Source organism: Camelus ferus, chromosome 31 (genome assembly GCF_009834535.1).
Source record: "Camelus ferus isolate YT-003-E chromosome 31, BCGSAC_Cfer_1.0, whole genome shotgun sequence".
NCBI classification, from domain to species: Eukaryota; Metazoa; Chordata; class Mammalia; order Artiodactyla; family Camelidae; genus Camelus; species Camelus ferus.
Window position 1 is genome coordinate 10,499,493 of NC_045726.1, and position 17,837 is coordinate 10,517,329.

The 17,837-nt window shown below is 49.5% G+C and overlaps 1 protein-coding gene across 1 annotated transcript in view; it reads right to left on the reverse strand.

The window, feature by feature from the left end:
* Positions 1 to 17,837, reverse strand: part of EPHX2 (epoxide hydrolase 2) — a 50,740-nt gene that overhangs the window by 19,620 nt on the left and 13,283 nt on the right. The window contains exons 5-12 of the mRNA XM_032471115.1: positions 16,300 to 16,422; positions 13,167 to 13,241; positions 12,366 to 12,461; positions 11,772 to 11,850; positions 9,070 to 9,104; positions 6,889 to 6,915; positions 4,625 to 4,710; positions 3,505 to 3,616 (exon numbers count right to left, since the gene is read on the reverse strand). Coding sequence (XP_032327006.1) covers positions 3,505 to 3,616; positions 4,625 to 4,710; positions 6,889 to 6,915; positions 9,070 to 9,104; positions 11,772 to 11,850; positions 12,366 to 12,461; positions 13,167 to 13,241; positions 16,300 to 16,422 — 633 coding nt within the window. The remainder of the gene's footprint in view (positions 1 to 3,504; positions 3,617 to 4,624; positions 4,711 to 6,888; positions 6,916 to 9,069; positions 9,105 to 11,771; positions 11,851 to 12,365; positions 12,462 to 13,166; positions 13,242 to 16,299; positions 16,423 to 17,837) is intronic.

Below are 17,837 nucleotides of genomic sequence, written 5' to 3' on the forward strand. Positions count from 1 at the left end.
AGTGCAGAGGGGGCCTGGGGTCAGAAAATCTGAGGATCACTGGAATAAAGGGAAACTTAGCAAGACGGTCTGCGCCCTGCGCCATCCATTCCAGCCACCCTGGACTGGAGCCAGCTGCGCAGAGGTCTCTGGTTCACCAAGAAGGATGGCTGTCTGCCCACCACTACCTGGGAAATGGCTGGATTTCCCGCCTCCTGGGGCTACAGTTGTGGTTCACAAGGTGTGGCTCCAGGACCAGTAGCAACAGCACCACCAAAGAAATGTGAATCCTTTGGACCCAACAAAACCTACTGAACTGGACCTCTGGGGCTGGTGTCCAGCGCTCTGTGTTGTAACTAGCCTTCCAGGTGATTCTGAGCACGCTGACGTTTGAGGATCATCGGGCTAGAGAATCACAGAAATTGGCTGAGTGTCACAGGAGGCAGCTGTCAGAGCTGGGAGGTGATGTGCACAGGGGTTGCCTGGGGGACCTCGTTAAAAAGCATATGCTTGTTGGGCGGATCGCAAAGGGGGCCCGTGAGTCTGCACTTGTAGCAAACTCCCAGGAGACACTGATGCTGCTGCCCGTCCCTGTACCTCACCTGAAACTCCAGAGCCATCCAGTGCAGCATCTCTTAGCTTTTACTGAATTGGGAAGGTTCTGATGAAAGCGAGGGTCTCTTCCTGGGAAAATGCATGCACGAATTAAACTCTGTGGGCAATTTCCAGATGTTCCAGACCTTCTAAGTTTCAGCTTAAGGATCTTTGGTTAGGCACTCTTGCTCCTGTCTCCATGACATTTATCCCTGAATTAAGGAGTTTCGAAGGCATTTTGAGTCATTTTTCCCCTGAGACTGGCAGCCCCTTCTGTCTCACACCCATCCAACCAAATCCTACTCGCATCCCTGGGTCCAGTTCAAATGCCTTCTCCTTTGCTAAAAATAAACTATGTTTTCTTGTGGGCTCCGAGAGTGAGCTGTACCTCCATTACAGTCCTTTCTGCTGCCTTTTTCCCCAGGGACTGGTTACCTGCCTGTCTCCCCAAGACTTGTTTAAGCCCCTCAAGGTTGTTAGTCATCTCTCGATGCCCCCTGACACTGGCACATGATAGACGGTGCCCAGGGATTTGCAAGATGAACTGATTCTTCATGAGACACACTTGTCAAAACATCTCTCACATTTACACACACTTGTCATGCTCAAGCCCTCACCCACTTAACAGGCATCTCTGTTTCACAGTAGATACGAGCCTTCTCATGAATGTCCAATTCAAAAGGATAAGAAAGAGAAAATGGAAAAAGAGGTGGAAGAGAAAGTAGTGGGCATGAAACCCTTCTCTCCCTCCAGATGCTCCATAGGGGGCCCCAGCCATGGGGCCAGAGTGCAAAGAGCCTGTCCTAACCCCATGCCCAGGGCGTGGGGGCTGGGCCGGGGAAGAGGGTGGAGGTGAGGCATCTGAAGTGATGGAGGGGCCTGGTGTGGTCTTCTGGGCAGAGGGAGGGGGTGGGGGCCGAGCAGAGCCAGAGACTGAAAAAGGGTCAGATAAGAGGTGACAGGGACCCAAATAGGATCTCCATGCTCTTCCGTAGGGGCGGTTCCCTTCCCAATTCCTAAAGGCTGACGTAGCTGCCACTCAAGAACCGAGCACCACCACCTCGTTTCTCTCCCCATCACCAGATGCTTCTCCAGCGTGAGATGCACTTGGGTGATGCAAATTCCTGGGAAAAGGTGGCAGGCGGTGCATCACGCCCTAGCCTGGGATTCCGACCTCTAGTCCAGCTGAAAGAATTTTCAGGAAGCCATCTATGATGGGGCGCTGAACCTACTACGATTCTTTACTACTTCCAGCATCAACTACAAACTCGGCTGCTTTCCAGGCCTCTCACAAGGGCCTCCTCCTGCCTGTTCCACAAGCCCAGGTCTCACTCCCAACAGGTCAGTGTCTCACAGTCCCCACCCTTCACCCTCATAGTCGCCATCTGTTATGGGCTGAACTGTGTGTCCCCCAAATTCCGATGAAGCTCTCATCCCAGTACCTCAGGATGTGACTGTTCGGAGACAAGGTCTTTAAAGTAAAATGAGGTCATTAGAGTGGGCCTGATCGAGTATGATTGTGTCCTCGTAAGAAGAGGACATCTGGACAGAGACACACGTACAGAAGATAGTGAGAACGGGGCCGTCCACAAACCAAGCAGAGTGGCGTTAGAAGAAACCAGCTGTGCAGACACGGTGATCTTGGACTTCCAACCTCTAGAGCAGTGAGATAAAACTTCTGCTGTCTAAGCGCCCCCTATCGGTGGCACTTTGTTATGGCAGCCCTTAGCTGACTCATACATCGTCTAAACCATCTTTATCTCTCAAGACCAACGTTACTTCAAACTAATTAAAGACATTGTGATGCAGTTCAAGCCATGGAAGCTCACAAGCTCCCAGGCTCCGGGCTGTGGCGGTGGGGCCCTGGCCTCTGGGGAGGTGTGACACTCAGGCATCTTTTTATGATGCTGCTGAGGCTTCTGGGGTCTTAACTGAATGAGTCAGGTTATTGCTTCCATCAAAGTTCCTCTTTCAAGGCACCATCTTATTAATTTAAAATGTTCTTAGAGAAAAGTTACTCGCCAAATCAAAACTGGAAACGGTTGTGACCCTCGCTGGAAATGGTACCTCCCAGGAGAAGCAGACGGGCAAGGGTGTGACGAGAGATGCTCCCGAGTTCTTTGTTAATTAATTCCATCCATTCGTCTCTCTTTGGAGTGTTAGGAAACATTTTTTATCCTCTTTGGAATTACCCAGACATAGCTGGGCATTGGGGTTCAGAGCCCCCAAACAGATGGGGGAACAGCAGGTGCCCCCCATCGATGAAGACGGCTGCCAGGTGGGGGGCAGTCGGGTCAGGCGATGCCGACTCTTGATGCTGCTGTCAGCGAATCCAGTGACAGGCAGCAGCCACACCCATCACCCAGCACCCAATTCCAGGGGGCACTTCTGAAAGGCATCGTGGGCTTGTGGCACATGGATGATACCCAGAAACCTCCAATATCTCTCAAAGGACACTGGAGGGAGGGGGCTGGTGCAGGGCTCTTAGGCTCTGCTGCTCTGTCCTCACAAATGTCACTCCTCGGTAAGCAGAGGTGGCAGGTCCCTGGCAGGTGCCAGGAGCTGTCACCAACAAGAGGTAGGTTTCACCAGCCTCTCAGTTAGAGAACAAACAGGAGGCAGCTCCAAGACAGTGCTAAGTCTCCCACATCACAACCTTGGAGAAGCAAGAGAGCCCCATGTACCATCCCCATCCTCTCATCCAGCTCACCACCCCAAACACACACAAGGAAATGCACCACCACCTGGGAAGGACTGGCCGAGCTCTGGGGTCGGCTTCACCTGAGCCCCTCTGTGAACTCATTTCCCAGTGATGCCACAGAATATTCAAGGGCACAGAGCTAAATTAGACCAACAGGGAGAAGGACAGAGGGAGGGGAAAGCGGAATGGAAATCTTGCCAGGATCGTTGCTTGCAGGGCCCCAAACCTACCGGTTCCTGGAAGTAGAGCTGGTAATCGTAAACGGGGTTGGCTTTGATGAGCTCCATCGCAGACAGCTTGGGATTTGCTGGCCTGAAGGGGGTATTCAAACTGGCCACTGCCCTGCAGAAAGAAGAGGCACTGAGACACAGACCCCATAAGAAGACAGTCTGCAAGGACCAGAAAGGACCTTATATGTCAAAACCCAAGCTCAGAGCGGGAAAGCACGAAATGCAAGATCTCACATGCATCAGAGATCACACTTCCTGGCTTGCAGCACCGTGGTTTGTTTCCCACTGAACTGCAGCATTTCTTATCTACTTGCCTTAGACAAAGACACACACACACACACACGACATGTATATCAACCTTGACTGGAATACGTGCACTCAGCAATCTTTCTCTGGTTTTAACAACACACTCATCGTTCTCTTAGGGAAACAGAGATGGCTGCTAGGGATGATGTTTTCATTAATTTGCTAAGATCTGAGGCTGACAGTGGGTTTAACTGCAGTTGCCAGCTCAGATGAGGTGTGGCCACAAAGACCCCCTGATTCCCAGATTCAAAACCCATCATCTGAAAGCTCCCACTGGGGCCATTCTGAGAATGATAACCGGTGATGCGATGGTGATCGTGAAATGCCATTCTAACCCGACGTCTGTCCAGCGTTTGGCTGGTTAAATAGTCTGCATGAGTTACCATTACCACTTTGTGGTTGAAGAAACCAAGGCCTAACGGGTGAAATGATCTGTCACTGGGCAGTTCAGGGCAAATGTGAAAGCCACGTTTGCTGACTCTATCTAGGGCTGCAGTCTCTCCTGGTAGTCAGTTCTATGAAGCTGACACCCGCTGCTGCCTCACCCACTTCCCTCCAAGTCCACTCTCATCCTGCCTCATTGCCACTGGCTACACAGGAATTCTTCGTCCTGGTGACTTAGGTGCCTTGCGCCTAAGACATGAGCTCATAAGCCCTCCCTCCTGATGCGTCAACAAGCGAAGAAGTGTGGGTGTGACCTCCCAGACAACCTGTTGTTTTTGAGAAGTATGCTGGAATTCAAGATCTGAGGAAGGATGCTAATGGGAATCCAAATCCAGTGTTCCCAAAGCATTGATGCCCGGGGCCTCATTACCTCACTCTCTCAGGATAGAAGAGGGCCATGTTCCACACCAGCGCGCCTCCCCAGTCGTGGCCGATGAACACAGCTTGAGAGATGCCCTAGGAGGACAAAGACGGGGGCCGGGTGTGGGCAGGTTTCTGGGGGGTGGGGGATGGGTGCTGAGCGCCTGAGGCCCCACCCTTAGTCATCAGCCCCTTCTTTCCTTCACTTCCTGGGGACGCCTCCACCCCCAACGGCTGCCATCTTGAAGCCCCCCTTCCCACACACGAGCCCCCCAGACCCTCCACACAAATGACTGGCCTTTTAAATTTTCTTAGAAGACCGAGGCCGCTGCCCACGAATTCCCTCTCCCTCACTACCTTCCCTCAAATCAAAACTGGTTTCACCTCTCTTCCTCCCTTTTGTCTTACAGTTACTATGGCGTACCTCCTCTCCCATGTTCATCTTTCATTGAGTGATATTATTCTATTCCCATCCCTTTGGGACCTTCTCTCCCTCAAAGCCTCAGAAGCACCTTTTATCTCCCTATTGCCATCCATGCCTTCCTTTCCTCTGCTGCTATAACCATGAATGGCAATTGCTCCCTTCCAGGAAGGAACGACTGTGTCCCAGGCCCCGTGCGTCGTGCTTACATCCGTTATCTGGAATCTTCCAGTAACTTTCTAATATACATTTTACAAGCAGGAAGACAGGCTCATGGCAGTTAGGTGACTTGCCCAAGTCTGCACAGATGGTGAAGGGTGGAGCCACCAATCAGACCCAGGTCTCCCAACCTGACATCGGGCTCTCTCATCTGTCCCCCGAGCTGACCACATTAGGGCCTTCAGATCTTCCCCGGCCCCACTACCATCTGGACAAGTGGGCCCTTGACTCAGCTCTCTGCCCTCATCCTGTCTCCTTCTGTGCTGTCCCGTGTCTTACAATGGCCTACACCAGTTGCCTCCTGAATGACTTTCTTAAGGCCCTCCAGCCTGGCTTCTTCCCTGCTACCCCGAGTCCACTGAAACTCGCCTTTCAAAGGCTATTCATCACAAATAATCATTTTTTCCCCATCTTGGTTCTCACTCCTCTGACAGTTCTGCAGCACCAGGCGTTTCCTTGAAACGTTCTTCCCTGGGCTTCTGTGACACTGCGCTTTCCAGACTCTTCTTCCTTCCCGAGGTCTATTCCCTCTCTACCTCTCACATGGGACCATCCCACGGTTCAACCTTCAGGCCTGCATTTGGGGACCTCGTTTACTCCAGTGGCTTCAATGACCACCTCATCTGGTCATCCAGGTCACACAGGCTGGCCCAGCCTCCTTCTATGTGTCCCTGTCATGACCAGGGGTGGACACCTGACCCAGCCGGCCAGCAACCAGAGGCTCCTTTTCAACAAACTGAGTAAGAGACATTCCCAGCCAGCTGGAAATCTTCTAGATAAAGTCAGGACTGGGGCAGCCACACTGGGCTACAAGCTCTTTGCTGTCTTCCATCAGACTCAAAAGTTCCAAAGCCAGTCCCATGTGACTGAGATTGTGCAGAGGGTGGGGACATGACACCTTCACCTCGTTTCCTACACCAGGCCTTGCTGTCGATCTGGAACTTCTCAGTCATCTCAGAATCTTCTCTCAACACTCACATCCAATCAACAGGTGATAAATCCCGCTGCTTTGAGGTCCTCTCTTAGCTCCGCCTGCACTGTCAGTGTTCTGGCCCAACCCTCCTCCCCCTCAGTCCCCCGACCAAGCTGCGGTGTCTCCATTCTGCCACGTGACCTGATGGAGGATGGGAGGAGGGCCTTCCTGAGTCACAGTCTCAGGAATGTGTGTGTGCTCGGCAGAAGCACGTTCTCAGATGACCCTGTTGATTACTTTCATTGGGGTTTGACACTCCAAATAATGTTAAATGAAGCCATTAGATTTCAGGTATTTCAAAAGGGATGGATGTTTTAAAAAGTTGTGAACTATCAGCCTATGGGGTAGTTCCCAAACTTCTTAACCTGGCACTAAGGTTCTCCACCCTGGTTCAAAGCCAACAGAGATATCTTATTCCCTAGAAAATGCTTTTCACGAAACAGAACCCAAAACAAACTCATCTCTATATTCTCCAAACCTTCTCTGTCTTTGTGGTTCCTCCTGACCAACCACCCCTCCTCCCACTGCCCCAAAGCCTGCCTTTCCCTGCTCAGGCCCCCAGGGCTCCAACAGCTCACACCTTCAAAGGTTACGTCTTTTCTCTAATTGCCCAGTCCCAAACAGAATTCTCCAAAGAGATCAGTTCTAAATAGTGACCTACCAGTTTATCCAGGAAGGTTGCCATGTCCTAAGAAAGAAAACACACAAAAAAATCAGAACTGCATCCATCTACCTCAGCTGCTTCAAGATTAGAATGACTGTGTTTGCCTTTGTTACAGTCTGAATTGTGTCTCTCCACCCCACAAATTCATAGGTTGAGGCCCTAACCCCCGATACTTCAGAAAGTGACTGTATTTGGAGATAGAGTCATTCAAGAGGGGATTAAGTTACAGGGGGATCATTAGGGTGGCCCCTAATCCAACATAAGAACAGAAGATTTGGACACAGACACATACGACGACCATGAGAAGACAAAGGTAGCAGACGGTCCTCTACAAGCTTCAGATGAAACCCTGCTGACACCTTGACCTCAGACTTTCAGCCTCCAGAATGCCAAGAGAGAAATTTCTGTTGTTTAAGCCAGGCAATGGTGCTTTCTTACTGCAGCCCCAGCGAAATAACACCACGTCCCATCATTTCACCCTAGTTTCTGAATAATCTCCCATCCCCTGCCAGCATCCTCTCCTAACCAGGCAGACTCCCAACACGCATAGCAAATTACTCAGGTTATGTTAGTACACATTCCCAACCCGGCCATCATCTTTATAAGACAGAAATCATGGCTTCTTCCCTAGAAGGAGACAGGGGAAGACATGAGGTTCCTGATGAGGAGCCAACAGACTGTCCGTTGTAGCAGGGTCTCTAAGGGGTGAGGGGTACAGAATCGTGGTCCAGCTACAGGGACTGGGGTGATGACCTGAGTCCCCCATCAGTGAAAGAAGTAATTAAGGAGGAATGTGGGGACTGAAATAAATGCAGGGACCCCTTCACCTTCTCCTTCTAGGGACACCCAGGTGATGTTGTGGTTCACACCACTCCCTCAGCACTAAAGTTTTATTCATCTTTCCACTTTCATTATCGTTCCTTTAACTTCGCAGTTCTCAAACTGGCCCCTGAGACTTGCCCGGGCACCGGCTGCTGTTTGCAGAGCAACCCTGCTCAGCTGTGCTTTTCAGCAGCTTCCAGAGAGGCCACTTACAGGCCAAAGTGGAGTCAAGGTCACATATTCCAAGGCAGCCAGAATCTCATACTGCTTCTGGGACCATTTTGATTTGAACAAGAAGCAGCCTCATGCTCACAGCTCCTGGAAAGACCTCTGGTCCTGGAGAAATCATTTCCAGAAAGCAGGGCCAGGGTCCACAGACATTCCCAGGGGCCTACCCGGCAAACTGTCTGTTGGAAAGCTCACTAAGGGCACTTTGCCGCAGGGCCAGGCAAGAGAAGTGGGGTCACATCTGGGCGCGTCAAGGTCCCCTCATTCTGACAGCAGGAAGCACCTGCAAGTCCATCTCTTCCCTCCCAAGTACCTCCATCACCATCGCCAACCCAGTAAGCTCCCCTCTTTCAACATCTATCTTCACAATTAGCACTCACACAGAGCCCGCTGGGAGTCAGATACTGCAAGCACTAGGGATGCAGCAATGAACAAAATAGACAAAACCCCTGATCGCAGGAACTTTAATTTTCTAAGAGAGAGGAGAGGACAGGATATGTCTTGATACTCCCTCACCCCTCTCCCCCAACCACAGTCTCCTCAGACCTCTCCAAGGATCTGATGGAAACCATGGGTCTTTTCCCAGGAACATTCTCATGGATGCCTTTGCCTCCAATTCTGCATACACTGCCAGGGGTTCATGGACTGGCTTCCCCTGCAAGCTCTGAGATGAGAGTCCCCCTCCCTGACGGTGCTTATGCCTGTCTTAGGATAGGAACACCATTGCAGTCACCAATCCACATGCTCCCTAGGTCTAACCAACGTCTTTACCAAAATAAAGTGATTTTAAAAAATTTTCAGGATGAAAAGGCAATATAGTGGAGTTAAGAGGAGGGATGGGGGGCTAATGCAGGGTTTAAATCTGGCTCTACATGCCATGGACCTCAGGTAATTACTTGACCTCCATGTGACTCAGTTTTCTCCATCAACTACTCAGAAAATACTCGATATACAGTATATGTTGGCTATTATTTTGAAATATTTCAACTTTCTGAAAGAATTTTTACCCAGATGCTGTGAAATCCTTCTTTCCTAGGATTTAAAAGAATATCCACACTTGTATCTTACATCAGTGAAAATACAAGGATGGAAAAGATGCTACAGATTTTACGCAAAGGTCCTTCTTACCTTGCATAACACTTCCATGGAATATTCTTCTATTTCTGCAATTAAAAGTAAAAGAAATACATTTAATTTAATTTGCATGATTGAAAACTACCAACAAACTAAAAGGGCCCCTTTGCCAAAAAAATACATCTTATTAAATGCTTAGATTGATGCTTATTTACTTTTGTTATTGTTGCCTGTGCTTTTGGCGTCTTATCCATGAAATCATTGCCAAGATCAACGTTGTGAAGCTTTCCCACCATGTTTTCTTATAGGAATTTTAATGTCAGTTCTTAATTTTAAGTCTTTAATCCATTTTGAGTTGATTCTTGTGTATGGTGTAAGATGAGGGTCCAGTTTCATTATTTTGCATATGGATATTTAGGTTTCCCAACACTATTTGTTGAAGAGACTGTCCTTTCCCCTTTAAATGGTCTTGTCACCATTGTTGAAGGTCATCTGACCATATACACAAGGGTTCACTTCTGGGCTCTTTATTCCATTGGTCTCTATGTCTGTCTTTAGACCAATACCACACTGTTTTGATTACTATAGCTTTGTAATGTATTTTGAAATCAGGATGTATGAGTCCTCCAGCTTTGCTCTTTCCTAAGATCCCTTTGATTGTTGGTGGTCTTTTGTGAATTCATGTGAATCACAGAATTGTTTTTTCTATTTCTGTAAAAAATACCATTGGGATTTCGGCAGGGATCCCACTGAAACTGTAGAGCACTTCCAGTGGTATGGACATTTGACCAATAATAGCAATTCCCAAAAGCAAAAAAAAAAAAAAAAAAAAAAAGGAAGAAAAACAAAAGAAAAAATTATCAAAGGAATAATCCAAGAAAATTTCCAAGAACTGAAAGTTAAATGTACCCAGCAAAGTAGATGGAAAAAGACCCAAATCATAGCACAGTATCATAGCATTTTAGAATACGACAGATAAAGATCCTAAAAGTGACAAGAGTAAGGGGGAAAAAAGGTAACATAGAAAAGCTTGTGGGTCAGAATGGCACCAGACTGATAAGTAGCAACAAGGGAAGTTAGGAAATATTTTAACGGAAAATAATTTATTACTTAAAATCTGTTGCCTAATGATCTGAAATTTATACACAAATGATCTGAAATGTAAATACATGCATTCCAAATCATTGCCCTTGGCTTTAGAATTAATGTTAAATATACTCTTCAACAATATTTAATATGTAAATTATATTTTTCTTAAAAAAAAAAGTTATAATTAGGGTATGACTGTAAGCCCCAGTTTGTCCAGGACAGTTTTAGTTTATCATTAATAGTTTCTATTTTACTTACAGTAGTGTTTTGGTTTGAACAATAAATTATATTACTAAGGTATGCCTAGGGAATTCAGGGAAGATTGCAGTACAGCTTAATAAAAATAAACATTTTAATAATTAAATTAAAAAAAAACTTCAGATGCCTTTCCTGAATATTTGCACTGAAGCCCTTCCTCTTGTCTAAAATGCCTCCACGTCGTTCAAGAGGCAGTAAGCGGCGCTGAGTCGACACCGTGACATTTAGGGAACAGCCGTGGAAGCACAGCCCTACCATGACAGGCTGAGTGGCCTGGTGGTGGCCACCCGAGTGACCGAGAGCCACAGCCCACGTCAGCTGGCTTCACACTCGACACAGCAGGCTTGATGTGAATGTGCTGGAAGTAGCTCAGAAAGGGCGCGGGGCTGCTGGCCTGGCTCCCTAAGCCACTGCTGCCAACAGCATCGCTGACACCGGAGGAACCAGGGACTCTGTGCACACCTGGCTGCTTCCCGCTCCTGCCTCTGCCTGGGGTTCTTAAAGGTCTGGGGCTGGGGATCCCTCTGAAACTGACCAAAACAATGGGCTCTGCTCTTCCCAAGGAAAATGCTCATAAACCCACATGTGGTCTCAGGGGTCCACAGACCCCTGACACCCATCCTTGGATAGACTCGCACCAGGATCCAGAGACACTGGGTTAAGAATCTGGCCTATAAATTACCACATGATCCAGCAATTCCAATTCTGGGTATAGATCCCAGAGAATTGACAGAAGGGATTCGAACATACTTGTACACCCATGTTCACAGCAGCACTGTTCACCAGAGCCAAAAGGTGAAGGCAACGCAAGTGCCCATCAATAGATGAATGGATAGACACACTGTCTCACACACACACAGTGGACTATCACTCATCCTTAAAAAGGACGGAAATTGTGACACGTACTAAATATGGATGAACCTTGAAGACATGCCAAGTGAAATAAGCCAGCCACAGAAGGATAAATGCCTTATGACCCACTTACATCAGGCACCTAGACTAGTCAGCGGTATAGAGTCAGCCAGCAGAAGGGTGCCGCTGGGGCAGAGGAGAGGGGGACTGGGGAGTCACTGTTTAATGGGAACAGAGTTCCAGTTCTGCAAGATGAAAAAAGGTCTGGAGCTGGATGGTACCTCCTCCACCCTCCATCCTCACTGACTAGCAGGAGACGCCCTTGGGGCACAGGCCGTTGGCTTTCTTCATTCAGAGTATGAGGAGCAGAGACATCTGAGGCCCAAAGTGCAGAGACACGGGATATGCAGGGGAGGGGAAAGGAGGGGAGGGGCAAAGTCAGGCCCCCTCGCAGGGCTGCCTGCTCCGACCCGGGCCAGGGGTAGATGGCGCAGTTGGAGAGCTCAGACAGTCAGAAGGCATGACCAGCACAGGACGCTGTAAGACAGCTCACGCACCAGCAGGGCTAGATGACTCTCCGTAGCCTTTCATGTCCACGGCTAGGACCCGGAAGCCCGCCTGGGCCAGGGCAGGGATCTAGAAAACAAACAATTCAGACCCGCTCCAAGTGGTCTCATCAGTCTCCTGCTGACACTCCATCTTCGCTTCCTTCTGCCCCCGTTCTGGAAAATGGCTCAGTTCAAAGTGCCACAGGGCACTAGCTGGTATCCTCACCGTGGGGCTGGAATGAGCCCGCTGAGACAGGGCTGCTGTGGATGGTGGTAGGGCTTGTGCACTGCATCTAATGCCACACCTAGGACAGCACCTTTCCTAGCGAAGATCTTGCCTATTTCTCTGTTCATTACAGAGATTTCCCAGCAGGTGGCATAAAGGATCCTGAGGAAGTCTGCGTTGGTGGCACACGGACTAGCACAGCTCTGAGCTCACAGGCGACCTCCAGCCCCAACGTTTCTGAGGTGTCATGGACATAACTTAGATGATGCTCCACGGTAAGGTGGCAGCTTCTCAGTGACATCCAGACTGGGTCACGCATCTCAACTCTTCTCTCCCCTCACCCTGCGCAGGGTGTACCTTTCCCCCACATCCCTTACCTGGTACCGCCAAGAGAACCAGCTCTCAGGAAACCCATGGCAGAGACACACGGCCGGGCCAGAGCCCAGCTCCACAAAATGCAAGCGCACCCCAGGCTGTAGAAGAGATGGGTAAGCGGGGAGTAACTGCAGTGCCAGGCTGCGGGGCAGGCATCTCTTCTGCAGACCTCTCCCTGGGCCATTTCAGGATGTTGCCAGATGTCGCCTGGCCCAGCTTTCTCAGCTAAAGACCTCAACGTTAGAAGAAAATGTCTGAGAAGGACACGGGGCCAAACTGTGCAATGAAAACAGGTGGTTTCACTGTAACATAAGAAGCCTGAAATGAGTATAACTTTGGAAAATGAAACAAAACAACTTTGCCTTCCTCCCTGAGAGGTCCTTATCCTGGCAGAGTTTCTGGTGCTGTTTGACATGTTTTCAATATTCTAAACTGGGGGCTGATTTTGTGCAGAGCATAACATTCATGTTAAGGTGCTGAATACCATGATTATTTTGTTAGGAGCTGTTTATCTCTTAAATATGAAATCTTTTGCAAGCTTTGCTACACTTCTGGTCCTTTCTGGGCTCAGTGGGTGCGGCAGAGACAGTGGGGCTGGATATCCACCTTCCTCTCTTCTCCTCGGCTCCTGCTGGTGTTTTCCAGCTCCCCCTGACCCCCTTTTAGTGGCTGTGTGACTGAGCTGTGGCCAAGGGCATACGAGCGGAAGAAACGCGTGCTCCATCGGGGCCCCCGTAAAGCTCCTGTGCCGTGGGAGTCTGACCACATTGGTCAGCGAGGGCTCAGTGACAGGGCCGACTCACCTTCACCGGCACGTACCCGTGGCTCATGTCGCTTGGACAGCACGGGATGGGTTCAGGGGCTGCGGTTTGAAGAAGCTGAAAGCAAGAGGCACAGTGAGGGGGCGGCTCTGCGTGCTCCGGGAGAAGTCCTCAGAGGGGCTGCACAAAACTTCACCAGAAGAGATCCCCTGGGTCACCCTTGGGGCCTCCCGAGTCCCACTGGTGATGGACCAACCAGGCTCCCCCTCCTCTCAGGCTGACAGCCAGGTCTCATCCCCTCCCCTCTCCCCTCCCCTCAGGTGGGTGGAGTCCAGTGACTGAGCTGTGCCCAATGGCGTACAGACCACAGCACATGGCCTGACCACCAGGCCCATGAAAATGCCCACAGGAGTCTGTATGCTCTCTTTTTGCCCCATTTTCAGCTGGTGTCCAGTGCGACCTCAGAAACCACAGGTGGCAGACAGGGGTCCTCCATCAACCTGGGTCCCAGAGGAGGGAGGCCAAGCCCCTGGCCACCACCCACTGAACTTCCCATCAATGAGGCATAAACACCACTCGCTCTCAAACACTGAGGTTTGGGACTTGAATGACTGTGAGTCTTCTCTGCCACAGTTTGGCAGGGCATCACCCAGGCCCCTGCTGGACACAGCCAGGAGGGCAAAGTCCGCAAAGCACCCCTCCCACCATTGAATGGCTCCGCTGAAGGGCTTCTCCGTCAAGTCGGCCAAGATCAAACTCTCTGTGCCTTCTGTCGGTCAGCTCGGGCTGTCACAATAACGCACCACAGACTTGGGGGCTTCAACAACAAAACTTATCTTCTCACAGCTCTGGAGGCTGGAAACCCGAGATGAAGATGTCGGCAGGGCTGGTTCCTCCTGAGGCCTCTCTGCTTGGCTTGCAGATGGCCGCCTTCTCCCTGTGGCCTCACATGGCCTTCCCTCTGGGTGTCTGTCCTAATCTTCTCTTCTTACAGGGACACCAGTCCTACTGGATTAGGGCCCAGCCTTATGACGTCATTTTACCTTAATTACCTCTTTAAAGACTCTCTCTCTAAATACAGTCACATTCTGAGGTCCTGAGGGTTAGGACCTCATGTGAATTTGGTGGTGGTGGGGGACATGATTCAGCTGATGACCAAGCCTTCTGTCTGCTGGCCCCAGTTCTGTCCTCTGGAGCCCCAGGGAGACAGGTAGCCCATCTTTGTATGACAGCTAAGTAAACAGGAAAATCCTGAACAAAGGGTCCGTAACTTATTGGTGTCCATCTCCTTGAGACAGAAATGACAAAGAAGAGGGCACTGAGCACACGAAAGTGCACATTTCGTGAGGAGCGTTATAACTGCCACTGCTAGATTTCTCATCTTGAGTCTCAAAGGTGAGACCTAAGAGAGAAGCAATTCTCCTTGCTACCCCGTTTTCTGAGCTCAAAAATGGAGGGAGGACACTATGAAATTCACTTCCTTCTAAACTTGGAAGAGTCTGCCTGGTCATCTGCAAAGGGTGACACAGCTGGGCCCCCCACCTCTGTGGCATCTGGAGAGGATGCAGGATGTGGCAGCTGGGTGCCTCTGATGATGAGGAAGGAGCCAAGATACCCACCAAGGGCCAGTGTCCCTCGGGGTCCTGCTTCTGATGTTTCCCCGACTTCCTAGGTCACACACCAGGGGATGTCCCCAGCTTCCAGGGTTTCCTTTTCTAATGGTTCTCCCAGTGTTTGTCCCATTTACAAAGCCCATTCATGACTGATTCCTGCAGCCTTCCTGAGAGACAAGAGGTACTTTTCTGTTTAAATTGGAGTGATTTTCCTTACACCTTCCTCATGCCCCAGAGGAGAAGAGGGTGCAGCGTGGCTTACTTTCCCAATTTTACGGGACAAGTGTCTGTGGCTCAGATGTGACATGGGGAGGAACTTGGTAAGTGGGAGGAGAAGGAGGATGCTCTGATTCCTGGTCTGAGCTGCTTTCTTTTCCGCTGCACGAGACTTCCGGGTTTGCAGAAGGACAAATCAAGCTTGGGCGAGACGCTTTAAGGTTACCAAGTCCTTAGATACACATTTTCATGTGTTTGTTAAAGATGAAAAGTCAGTCGTTCCTGTTACCTGGGCGTAATTATGTCCCCTCTAAATTCATCTGCTGAAGTCCTAACCCCCAGGACCTCAGGTTGTGACTGTGTTTGGAGATAAGGTCTTTAAAGAGGTGATTAAGGTTAAACGAGGCCATCAGAGTGCGCCCATTGGAGACAGACTCCGATCTCACTGGTGTCTTTATAAGAAGAGACACACAGAAGGGAAGACCGTGTGAAGACACAGCAGGAAGGCTTCAGGAGAAATCAACCCTTAACAACTTCATCTTGGACTTCCAGCCTCCCAGCGAGACTGCTGTCTCAGACACCAAGTCTGTGCTCCTTCCCCTCAGTCCTAAGAAACGAACGTGGTTCCCTCTGAGAAAAGTTGTGGCACCTCTGACATCCAGCTCAGTCAAGGCTTCGGCTCCCCCACCTCCTCGCCCATCACTCTGACTCAAGCAAAGTCTTACAGAAAAAGGCTTACGAAACTGCCCCTCCCAGACTCAGTGGGACCGGTGACCTGGGGTAAGCTCAGAAGAACAAGCAGTGCCTGAGCTCTGGCAGAGCAGGCTATCCCAGGCAGACCCCGGGGCGCTTCCTTACTGATGTCCCAGTCACCTGCCCAAGACAGGTTTACGTAGGAGCCTTCCCTCTGACTGCCAAGAGGGTGCAGCCTTCCACCCTCCACGTGGGACCAAACCACTACCTGAGCGCCAGCAGCAGGACAAGGTGGATCAGGGAAGGACCACCCTCCCCGCCCCTGCCTGGGGGCAGACGCAGCAGCTACATTCTCAGTATTTACTCTGAATGGGTGGCTTTGAAGTCCCTGCTCTAGTCTGGGTTCCCCGACTCTGGCTTGCAGAGGTTCTTGCTCTCGGAGCGCCGTTCCCCTGTTCACTAACTGCAGAGGTGGAAACAAGTTCTTCACAGACATCACGCTTACTGCACAACGGTTAATGGGCTCCCACATAAGAGGTCTACCGCCAGGGGACCACGCCAGGAGCCATGAACTCCCCTCATTTGTTTTGTGACTTGCATGTCTGAACCCAACGGGCAACAGGAAAGTTGACTAGGTGCAGATGGAAAGTTACCTGCACCCCGGTTACTTTCTCCAGCTCCCTCAGGGCCGTCTCAGTGTCGCGGACCAGGATGGTGACCATTCCCAGGTCACGGGCCGGCTTCAGATTAGACCCGAAGTCATCCAAGAAGACAACCTGGACGCAAATAACACGGACACTAGCATCCCTTCCACCGAAGCAAAACTCACGCATGAGGGCCACCAGCCAGAAACACATTAAAATGCAAACAGTGGTTGAGATTAAGAATTATTAATCTCATGCTCAGATTAATTGATTAGAGAGTAAGAATTATTTTTCTCTTCATGTAACTATTTACTCTCAAAATTAAAACATTTAATTACGTAAGCATACACATGAGAAAATGGATATAAACATACTCCCTGAATTCTGAAACTGTAAGAGGACTTAAGGAAGGGTATAAATTTATCAGAATGACATTAAAATGCATCTAGAAAAATCAACATTTATGAATAAGACCCCCCAAAAAATGTCTAGAAAAGAACTGCAATAAGGACCAATCATAAAACAAATTATGAAGCCACAAAAGGTAAAAGAAAAAGTTTGACGCTAGAAAAGAAATAAATATATCAATGAAACACAAGAAAGTCAAGAAACAGAGTCGAATATAAATGAGAACTTAGTTTCTAATAAAAGTGTTGTATCCCATCTGTAACGAAGAAGATTATTTAATTATTTCAACTGTTTGGGGGAAAAAAGTAGATCCTTCCTTCCCATCTTACCCCAAAAGAAAGTCTGAATGGATCACAGATTTAAATTTTAAAAGAACTAAAGAAAACCAGATTCTTAAAGTTGTCGAAGAAAGCCTGGGGGCAGTTATTCATAACCTAGGACCGGCCTACACTTCAAAGCAGCTCATCTAGTCTAAAAGCCATAAATGAAAAAATTGATTTATAAGCATACTAAAATTTAGAGCGCTGTTTTGACGCTTAATCCAGGGGCTGAGAAGAGCAGCAGCCAAGTCTGAGAGGAGAAGGGAAAGGCTCTGGGACTGAGCAGATGTGAACTTCCTTCGATCAGCTTGTGGGTGGTGGGGTTAACAAGAAAGGGTCAGACACGCCAGGGAAAGGACTTCCATCTCGGTCCAGCCTTGTTGAAGATTAGGGTAGCAGAACAGGGAACGAGCGAAAACAGCATTTTAGACTAGACTGTCTGGAGACAGTGTGAAGACAGAATTTAGGGGTGCGGGGCTGCGTATAAGGAGACTTCTGTGGTCCTGGGGCCCGTTCCTGCTCAGCCTTTGCTGGGAGGGGACCCTGACTGGCCTGTAGTTTTGGGAAAGACTCGCAGGGTCCATGTTTCTTTATAGATAAATTGAGGTAGCTGATCTGGCAGCTTTTGACAATACCTGTTTTGACCCAGGTCCTGTAAGAGCCACCAAGAGGGGTCAGATACCCACTTCCTGTAGAACTTTCTAGGCTGAAGGGCTGGGTAAGAGCCCTAGAAGTCCTAGTCTGGGAGAAGTGGCTTCTGTCACTGGACATAGAACCACCCTGCCAGGCTCCAACTGTCCCCCATCTGCTCACACCCTC